The following is an 11272-nucleotide window of genomic DNA, read 5'->3' on the forward strand; positions in this document are numbered from 1 at the left end:
CTCCTCTGGGACCAAAATGGCAGCCGCGGGTGACACGGTGCGACCAGTTTTCACAGGCCTCAGGGGTGGGGGGTAGATGGGGCGGAATGAAGTGTGTGTGTGTGTGTGTGTGTGTGTGTGTGTAGGGGGGGGGGGGGGGGGGGGGGCGTTATATTGTGAGAGCAGTCTCAGCTGGCATTTGGCTCATACCAGCTCTCATGATGAACAGCAATCAATGGGCCGTTAACTGGATCTGGGACAAGCCACTCACCGGGCTCCTTTTGTAACCCGACACCTCATCTCATCTCAGCCGGACAGTCGTGGCACAGCGACTCACCCTTGAAGACTTCTAGGGGGCTAATAATCGGCTAGGCTAATTTGAAAGGGGATATGAATGGGGTTCGTTCTCTGCGTCTCTAGCCCTGTGATGACAAGTGGTAGGGCCGCGAGTCGGTGGCGACAGCCAAATGGAACCGAGCGGGGCACTGCGAACCAGCTGATCAATATGCAATCTAACAGAGCCCGAGGCTGGCCGCGCTGTGGCAGCGATGAGAACGTTGTTCAGAGCCGCTGTTCGATACGGCGCTAACTAAGCCGGCACCGTGGGCCACGGCGGGGCGGGATGGGAGTAAACACTTTACGTAAGTCAAGCGGCCCCGGCCCTCCGCACCACTGCACCGCCGAGGACAAGCCCCTAAAGCGGGTGGCACAGCGCAGGCCTGCCTTAAAAAACCCTCATCCCAGGGCAAACGCACGCACACACACACACACACACACACAGGCACATGCTCTTTCTCTTTTCCCTGTCTCTCTCATGCACACTCACACACACACACACACACACACACACACACACACACATACACACACACACACACACACACACACACACACACACACACACACATACACACACACAAACATACACACAAACACATCCACAAACACACACACACACATATATGGCTGTCCCCTTGCGTGTGATATTTGATGTCCGCTGCAATATTTACAGTAAATGTTGGCTGGAGGGGACTGCAGAAGGGATTGGTTGGGAGGAAGTAGAAGGGGATATCCCCACATGTGCCAGTCAATGTGATTGACATTTCATTGATTGGTGAAGCATGAGACTGGTTTCATAACTGTTCTGGCCCTCAGCGTGTGTGCCCTAAATTTGAGTGTGTTGCAGGGACAGGAAAGTAGGCAAAACAAGGAAACGAGGGAGGAGAAACAAGGTGACAGCAGAGCAGAGAGTGTGTGATGAAAAAGAAAAGAGCCGGAGGGGAGAGAAGAAGGGAAGAAGGAGGAGAAGAGAAAACATCCTACAGTGCCTTGGCTTGCGCCGACAGTCTCTGAGCCAAATTCACTTTCAACAAACTCGACTTTTGTTCTCGGCACCTCCTCTGTCTTTTGCGCTGGCACAGAAAGGCTATGTAGAGTATAGGCTATCTGACATCACTACTGTTCTACCTGTCTCTACTTCAGCACCCACCATGGCTGGACAGAGACAGAGACAGAGACCAGGAGAGACAACAAAGAAAGAACAGGAAAGAGGAAATTGAGAGAGAGAGAAAGAGAGAGAGAGTGTGAGAGAGAGTGTGTGTGTGAGAGAGAGAATTAAAGATATACAGAAACACAGTGAAAGGCAGACAGAAAATGGCCGAAGAGAATGGAACGAATGACATAGGAATGGCAGGAAATGAATGGATAGGCTACTTCAGTCAGTGCAGTGGAGGCAGATGGATGTGAGACTCACATGTTGGTGTTTGCAGTAGAGGTCAGCCATTCTCCGGCCAAGCCGATGATGTCCAGGCCAGTGGAGAGCTGGTTAAAGAACCTGGGGTGACCTGCAAAGCCAGAGAGGACTGCATGGTTAGGGTACTGAAATTACATCAGGAACAAATAAACACACCCCAATACACACATTCACATTATATATTTCTCCCGTTGTCTAGAATAATATTACATATTTTACATGTATTCAAAGTATAGCTTTGTATTGTAAACTATGAATGTAAAACAGAACAGCAAGACAACATAATTAAAGATAGATAGATAGATAGATTATATAGATCAATTGATAGATAGATAGATTATAAAGTGAATTAAAGCAAAATGGCGAAAGAATTTGCCATGTGCAATTTGCATAAGGCTGTATCATGCTGTGCCCACACAAAGCAGATGTTCGTGAGTCCCTCCATCCCGCCTCCATGCAAAGCCCTTTTAATGCGGCTCATTAGTCTGCGTGATACGTTCCGATGAACACGTATAATTATGTATTGATAGGAGGACAGACCAAATAATATTTGATTCAGCCCGGTCAGATATCTGCCTCTGAACGCTTTCACAGGACTTCGACCGAAGAGTGGGGACACATTCCGGGAATGCGTTATGTGAGAAGCCAAGGTAAAGGCAAACTTACATCAGTCAGCTTGGGTAACTGGGTAACTGTCTGGTCTGTAGGCCTATACAGACTGCATTGGCAATGATTAAACCATTTGCTTGGACTTTGGTCTCGTGAATTTACGTGGACATTAAGTGGTCGTTATTTTAAATGGCCTGTTTCATGTAAATTGTTTCTGTCTGTTCATGGATTATCATTGTGCTAGGGTAGGCTGGTGCTTCACTTAATGTATTGAATTTGTACTTGAAATAATAGGCTGCAAAGTTGCCCTCCAAAGAGGGTGGTGGTGGCAAGGGATTAATAGAAGGAAGTTGTTTCTAATGATAACGCAACAGAAGTTAGCGACCATCATGTTTCAGCACCACGGACAGCACATTTCTCGGGCGGTTGTAATAACTGCTTTCGAGATTAAGTTTAGTTTCTTCATCTGTCTAAAAAAACATGACACGTTTTGCCTCGTTGATATGGGTTCCTTGTTTTAAATGAGGCGACACGTAATAGAGGAACTAACTGCTTTTAAGTGATTGTAAAACCATTTTAAATAGCCACAGGCCAGTCGTCGTTTAATTTGAAAGAGAAACAAGCAGTCAACAAAATTACCCCCGAGTACAATAACCTGTCGGTGTGATTTGTTTTATGGCAAGAATGCCTCGCCCTCGACTAAAAGGGTACTTTATGTAAGCTCTCAACTATCATCAACAAGTCTCCCGAACAAACAAGCACAGGCCCATTTTCAGCTATGCTGAAATGAAGACGCGATTCTGAAATAAAATAAAAATAAGCCTATTTCATAGACTGATTACTACAACTGTCGATGTAAACATCACCAAAACGTGCACATACGAACCTGTTTGCCTATTTCTTTGGAGGAAACTGTTTCCATTTTCGTTTTATCTCAACATTTAGCCAACAAGAAAAAAAAATCAAATATATTGCTCGTTGTAGGCCTACCTGTCCGCACGCCGTACTTCAGCGTGTCTCGGCAGTCCACGAGGATCTGTTCAAGTGACTCGGGCTGGTCGGAGAGTTCGAGGTTGAAGCCTTCCATGCCCTCCAGCAGCTGGTGCGGGTGGTGGAAGTCCAGCACTTTGGTGGACCTGTCAAAGGTCTTACGCACGTACTGGGTGAGGATCTCCACGACCTCCAGCAAGAATTGCATGGTGGGCTCCTCTCCATTTTTGGCCGGCAGTAGATCTGGTAAAAATAATGAATGTTCTTGTTTTGTATATAAAATACACCAACATGCATTTAGTAGGCGCTATAACCTACAGTAGCCTACATGCAGCGATAACCTTTAGAGGAAAGTCTTGACTTTGTAACTGTTTAATAACTTTTGAGTTTCTTTTGGGATGTCGTGGCTGTTACAAGCAGAAAGTGACTGTGATAACACTCTTAACTGAAATCATCTGAAGTCTACCAAGTACGCATGCCTGTTACTCACCCCGAGCGAAAAGGTTGGAGAAGTCAACCTCAGTGCGCCTGAATCGGGCATCCCGTTCGCTGTTCTCGAGTTCGTTTTTTGAAGATTGCTCCTTAAGGGCACTGACGATACGACTCTTCTCCTCCAGACTGTTGTTCTTTTGCAGGAAGCCTGCGTTGTCACAGAGAGCAGAAGAGGGATGAAACGGGCAGCCGTCACTATTTAGCATGGTTGCGGTAGGGGTTCAAGAAATCACTTGGGGAAAAAAGTCACTCATGTTCTCCTGTTGCAAACTGTGAATGCGAGGATGGAGCGGTAAGGCCAATATATACTTTGGGGTGATCTCCATGTTTACAGTGGGCGCTATTTATAGATACAGAAACCCTAAGGGTTTCATCGACAGTCGAACAGCAAGGGGGCAGGGTAAGGGCAGATGATCACATTACAACCAACACGCTCACTCGCTCACAGGGGGTGGTTCGGGGAGGAGTCCTCAAACCTTTGGGCCTCAGTAAATTTGTCCGAAACCCCCACGACTCCTCCTCCCCCAACCCCGCATCGACTCCACTTGAAAACCTGCCGAGACGCGGCCACAGTGCTGGGCCCATGCCATTAAGACACCTCGGACTAGTGTGATAGAGTGCGGGCGCCTCAGAAGGTAATGATGTATAAGCGATATTTTATGGCAGCTACTTTATCGACACGATTTGTAATGTATTACCACAAGTAGACCTGGAATTATGGGTTCAACACGGATACACACACAGACACAGACACACACACACGCACACACAAATTATGAAAAAATAAATTTGATTTAGTCAACCCATGAATACATTTTGATTTTAATCATATTAAAGCGTTACGCACCGTTTATTAAGGCGAATATTAATAGTAGCCTATATAGCTATACCTAATTGTATAATATTATATAGTATTAAAATGCCTACACAGTAAACCCATATGACCCACTTGGAACAATTACCGGTGGCAACTGTGTGTGTGTGACAGTAACAAAAAAATGCTTCCCATACACTGACGGTCTTCACTAGGCTATAGGCTACCATAGTGTGGTTGTTATCGCCTGGGTGCATGCGGACATATCTCATCTATCTCGCCACAACGGGAGGCTGTCGCTTTATGCTTTAATCACCACAACAGTAATCTGTGATTTTCAGGAAGGACCTTACCAGACAGATAAAGACCAGGATTGTTGAAAAGTACACATTATTATTCTTTTTTATTTTAGGTAGATTTGGACTTGGATATTTTTGCAACTGTGCAAAAACTGTGCGCAAGCTGTCGACAAGAGCGTAATTAGTGTCAATGTGTAGATAGTTGTTAGCCTATAGCCAAACTATTTATATAATACATATAATTATATATTTTAAGGGACCTGAGGGGGAAAAGATGATGCGTCTTAATGCGTCTTAATTTAAAACAACCATCGTGATGAAAGAATGCAGCCGGCAATCAAAATAAGTGATATATATTGTCATCTAGAATAACACATGTAGGCCTATAATTCGAAGAAAAATGTTCATGGCTATTCATGGCTATATGAATTTCCAAAATGGTTTAAATATGCCAATAAATAGGCACGACTTAATGATGTTACTATTTCTGTGCTGCCACATTGATCATTCCATTGGTAATTATCCAGTAGATGGCGTATACTTTCCATCAAGTGACCAAATAATTATATGACCTAACATAAAAAATGCCTACAGATTTCTTGTCATTAAAATAATAGCATGCATGCATCCAACTTTTTTCACTGAAAGGCTTTATGTGTTTTTTAAAAAAATGGCAGACACAATGTGGGTCAACATGAACAGCTAGGCTGGCTAATCGGACCTTTTTGTTGATAACCAACCAGGGACGAGAAATCCTCTGACGTCAAAGTAAAATTGAGTAGGCTAGGTGTATTTAAAATCTATTGGGTGGTCCTTGAAAACGTCCAGAAGAATCGGTTTGGGCTTACCTGGAGAGTCAGTTATGTTTAGAGTGAGTGCAGATTGGTGCCTAGCTGCCATGTCGTAGGGTTCGTTGTAAGTTAAGTTTTAGACCACACGGCCTAGCCTACTCGAGGATCACCGTTATATTCACTTCCTCAGACTATTTTATCGGGCCGTAAAATCCTTTCAGGTGTATCAGTGAGGGGCCGAGCAGAGACCAGGAGACAAAATCGTCAACCTGCAGACCGGAACAATCAAATGACATCCCACGCTGCACACCATCCTGAATTAGAAACACAAACCCAAAGGGCAGTCCACGCTGTCATTGAGTCAGAATTTATTATGTCCTAATTTTACTCTAGACTACATGCCATGTTAAAATATGCAGGTTTTAACAGTTTTTTTGTTATAATTTTTTTAATTTTTTTAAATATATGGAACCTTGAAAGCATGCAGGTCTAAATATGTCAGAGAGAGAGAGAGAGAGAGAGAGAGAGAGAGAGAGAGAGAGAGAGAGAGATGTTGTCTGTTGTTGGCTGGCTTTGTTCACTGAATAAAAGCCTTCTCCAGAGATGCAAGGAGACATGGTGCGAACAGGGGGAGACAAAAGCCTCCGCCCGCATACCCTGTGTGGCCTACGGGCTAAATGACTGTGCGCCGCTGACCTTTGGTGAGATGGGAATAGGCAGTGACAGTTCGCCCCCCTTGTTTCCTTACATACACCAAGATACACAGTTGGAGGAAAGGAGAAAATAAAAAACAAGGTCGACAAAAACATGTCGTTCGGGGACTAGTTTGGCTTTTCATACACAAATAGACAGCCTTTATTCATGCGCATCTTGTGACCTGACTTGAGGAATAGGACAGTGTAGGTGTGCGTAAGAGGCGTATCCAACTTACCGCATATCTTCATCCCCAGCTTCCTCGTGCAGCCGTGTGCTACGCCGCACCATGCATCATATGCTAAAACGAGACGTTTGGGAGAACTATTGAGTAACCGACATTTTGATTTGAGTATGCTGACTCTCACTCGGTTGGTGGTGGGGATGGCTCGGAAGCAGCGCGAAATGGTGGAGAAGCAGAGCAGAAGGCCGGAGGCAGGCAGCGTGAGCTCGGGAGGGGTGGCTGTTTGGAAGCGGCGCTTTGCTGGGTGTGTTACCTATGTGTGTGTGTGTGTGTGTGTGTGTGTGTGTGTGTGTGTGTGTGTGTGTGTGCGTGTATGTTGTGAGTGTGTGTGTGTGTGTGTGTGGGGTGGGGGGTGGGGGGGGGGGTGGGGGGGGGGGCTGTAATACTCAGTCACATTCGAGAATTCTCCGATTCCGCCAGGCAATCAATAGAGGCCATCAGAGAGGCGAGGGGGCTAATGAACGCTGGCACACATCCGGCAAAGCGGCGCTTTAAAATAAACGGCCATGAAATGAGGTCGGCAACGAGTGCAGAAATTAATTGGGTGAGACGCGGTGTTTGACTGGCGGAGACTTGCATGATTGGCCGTCCGGCGGCCAGAGAGAGGCCTTACGAAAAAGCGTCTAGAATTTAGCATCTTAAGAGCCAAGCACGCCCGTGGGCCTGTCTAGTGGCAGGCAAGCAAGCAGCGTTTTTGCAATCAGATGTATGCAGAAAATAACCATTAGGAATAATGGAAAAAGAAATACACTCAAACATTATGAGAAATACAACCACAGGAGTATCCTTTGCATTATATTAAAAACACAGCATGTGACTTTATGTAAGACTTGTGTGATAATTGTATCGTGCAGAAAAAGCAGGATGGACTTGGATGCAAAGGCGAAATATGTCCTCACTGATTGATGGATTATGGCGGTAAATCCACATGCACACGTTTTAGAGGCGAGTGACTGGTATGGATTGTGTTGTTGTTGTGGCTGTTGGTGTTTGGACCTCAGGCGGTTCGGCTCGGTCGGTGCCGGCTCGAGGCGTATAGCTGTCAGCCCCTTGCCGCCACACTGACAGAGCGTGCCGCCTCAGGTCAGTGCGTGTGAGATAGAGCGTGGCAGGGAGATAATGGCAACACGACCAGCAGCAGTGCAACACGCAACACACACACACACACACACACACACACACACACACACACACACACACACACACACACACACACACACACACACACACACACACACACACACACACAAATATATATGTATTCAATCCTTTCTTTTCATCCTTCATCCTTTCAAAGTATACGAACCATCATATAGTGGAAATAGATCTGCATTTTACTTCCATATCGAATAAAGGTAAAATGTACAGTTTTAAGCGTGGTTTTACTGAACAAAGACATAAAAGGAAAAGAAGGGAGCCTGCCGTAATTTGAAGCAATTATGCCATTCAAGTCAAGCACTCGAGGGATGATTACAGCTCGAACATTGCCAGTTCCATTGAAAGAGAACAAAATGCACGAGTCATTACGAGTGGCTGCAATCAGACATATTTTCCATTTAATTACAGAGCCCAACAAACTCCAACACCCGTGATAATGGTTCTTTCTTAACCTACTATATTTAAGTGAAAATAAAAAAAATAGATTTAATTTAATAGAAAATGAAAATAATCCAAGAAATAGTCATATACATAATCATGTAATAATAATGTAATAATGAAAATATAATAATGATAATAATTTTATATGATATGCTGTATTAATTTCATTGTTTATTGGTATGACCAATGATCGGATTAATTGGCATATATTAGGATTGACATTAAAATCCAGTAGGCTAAATATTTTTTTTTTTTTTCGGTATTGGTCTTGTTTGGTAGGCTGTATCATTTCGGACAGGCTGCACCCATACTTGTGTCATGGGGTTTTGTATTTGTTTTTAACATGTCATCAGGGTCGGAATTGTAGGCCTTCTCGCTCCACTTAATATTTTTATGTTTATGGTTCTTAGCAGATGCCTTTGTCCAAAATGACGTACAATGATGATATAGCCTATAAGTTTGAGTGCAATGCATGCGAACTGTCAGATAATAGACATTCCACAGCTTGATTTTTTTTTAGCGGGTGATAAATGCAGCTACACGGGGTGTAAACAGCCCGAGCCAGACGTGCTTCATGAAGGAGACCTACTTGTAGATGGTGGTCGTAAATTAGTCGAGTTGGGATCCGGGTCGCCGGCCGAAGAGGAAGGTGCTGAAGCCGCCATCAGTTTGCCAAAGCGGGACAATACACTTGAATGTGCGTGCTGTCACCCGCAGCCAAAACCCGTTGAGGCTGGACTCAGAGATCAAATAGGGCACTGCAAGGAAAATAGAAGTGTTTGTAGAAACAAACGACCATGCCATCACAAAACAATCACCCCTTCATAATAAAACCGCGGTGCTATGTTATGTATCATTTCCCAACTCTAGACGCGGAATACGCATTTGGTGAAACAAGAAGCACTGCCCAGCAGTTTATAGACACAATCAGCCACATTTGTTCTTGAGCGTCAATCGAAATTCCAAAATGGGTCCAGCGTGATAAATCAGTGTCTACGAAACAGACTATTCGTCTCTCGCCATTCACACAGCCCGATTCTAGCGGGACGGAGACTCCGTCTTCTGTCAAGTGCAGAAATGTGGTCGGCGATAACATCGCGCGCATTCAATTATACGCAGCCAAGAGACAGAAAATGTGTCAGCGGTGGCTATTAATGGGTCACGAGCCCCCCTATAACTACGAAATCGACTCCCGGAGTTCATCTGGACACCATGCCAAGTTTCGGATGAAGTTTATTTCTCGCAGATGGACAACAGACGCCTCTTCTGTCGTCCTAGGTAGCTAGCTCGCTCGCTCTGGGCGTTGCAGTCAAACGGGGCGCACCAGACCATGAAGTCCAACTTAATTGCCTCAAAGAGCCTAGCGCTTTTAAAAACGAAGTCTATAAATCAAGCCATATTGGACAATATTGTATGTACAAAGATGCAATTAATCGTGTCGTAATGTACACATATGACATTATAGCTGCCCTTGTGAAACAATTGGTAACAAAAAATAACGAAATTAAGTTATGGAGAATTGAATTAGGCTAGTTATTTAAATATTTTCGATGACAGCGCAGTTTTATTTGATTAATGGCACATTGGAAATAGGGCTCGAAGGATTGATTTACAAAATACCATATCGATTTCCCAATTCGGATTATCTTCAAATAACTCCAGCCAGCGACCATCAGTCAATGTCACCGTGTGTGAGAAATTGTGAATGAACGGAACGTTATCGCCGTGCTTTAAATAACCCCATGCTCCGTAACTAATGATATCTTAATTATGCTTCAATTAGATTTCGTTAAGAAAACATAGAAATAAGACATCCCAATCGACAGGTCGTTTGTTTTAGACATTCGAGGAAAAGTCCATTCAGGCAATTAGGTTACTGTTTTCATCCTTTCAGACGTTTTTTATCATACACATAAACGTGACAGTTGTTGACAAACGTGACTTTACCCGCATAGCAGCTAGAAGAATATAAATGAATAGGCTGTTTCTGATGTCCTTACCGTAATGCCAGTCACAGGTGTTCTGACTGCTCGCTAGAATCCAACTAGGAAGGCAGAGCCGGAGTAAAACCTTGTAGCCGCGCAGTGGTCAGAGTTGAGAAACACTCCCAAAGAACAACATCCAAATATTAATTCGGAAAGACCCATCCAGCTCTGCACCTTTTCCAAACGAAGTTACTATTGTTTCTTGTTTTTTATTTATCTTTTACCAGAAAGCACGTTAACAGACTTTTTTTTTATCCGTTTCTACGTGTGCATGTGTGCGTCTCCCGTTCCTCCTCCGATCTGAAATTGGCCCCCAAGTATAGGCTATTGAGCAAATCCACTTTGTGCAGTATAACCAGTGGTGGATCGTTGCGCTCGGTCTTTGGACGTGACTTTCCTCGCTGGTGTTAGTCCTTCGGGATTTATATCAGTGAGGAATCCCACGCACACTGGCGGACAGGACAAGTTTGACCCTATGAGCAACACATTACGTCCATAAAACAAAGCCATTCAGTGAAGGAGGAGGAGGAGAGAAGAGAGAGAGAGAGAAATAGAGGGGGGGGGGGGGGGGGGGGGGGGGGGGGGGGCGATGGGGGGTGGTGGGGGAGACAACCGAGAGCCTGCAGCCAAAACAAGGAGTATGATGTTTCCTCTTTCTCTCTGTTTCTATGATTTCATAGTGTTTTGTTGTGCAGGGCATCATAATGACATACTCTGTTTATGAGTGCGTGATCGCCGGGGGATATCAACCCTGTACACTTCACTGCATGGACTATCATTCTAAACCGTGTTTTTTATAAACAGGATTTTCACTTAATTGAAATGGATGAAAGTCTATATTGAGCAGTTTCAATAGCCTTTATTAGAATGTGTGAGGGTCACAAGCTATCTTAAGTCCACGGGGTGGCGCCAAAGAATCAATATCGTGGACACTGACACACTCGTTGAGGAATGATGGATAGCAACTGTGAATATTAATATGGATCCCTTTAGTAGTTTTTGTATGACCATGCATGTTGAAAGC

General features: G+C 44.5%; 1 protein-coding gene across 2 annotated transcripts in view; it reads right to left on the minus strand.

Moving 5' to 3' along the window:
• gad1b (glutamate decarboxylase 1b) overlaps positions 1-10719 on the minus strand; it is a 21752-nt gene extending 11033 nt beyond the window's left edge. Inside the window, exons 1-6 of one of the 2 annotated variants that reach the window (XM_062528134.1) lie at positions 10264-10718; positions 8853-9021; positions 6659-6721; positions 3822-3971; positions 3332-3574; positions 1733-1823 (exon numbers count right to left, since the gene is read on the minus strand). In XM_062528134.1, the coding sequence (XP_062384118.1) occupies positions 1733-1823; positions 3332-3574; positions 3822-3971; positions 6659-6721; positions 8853-8928 (623 nt within the window). In that variant the 5' untranslated portion in view covers positions 8929-9021; positions 10264-10718. Of the gene's footprint in view, positions 1-1732; positions 1824-3331; positions 3575-3821; positions 3972-6658; positions 6722-8852; positions 9022-10263 lie in introns of both variants that reach the window. The other variant, XM_062528135.1, reaches the window with a different exon arrangement.
• Positions 10720-11272: the final 553 nt, after the last annotated feature.

The sequence above is a fragment of the Sardina pilchardus genome, chromosome 23 (genome assembly GCF_963854185.1).
Source record: "Sardina pilchardus chromosome 23, fSarPil1.1, whole genome shotgun sequence".
Lineage (NCBI taxonomy): Eukaryota > Metazoa > Chordata > Actinopteri > Clupeiformes > Clupeidae > Sardina > Sardina pilchardus.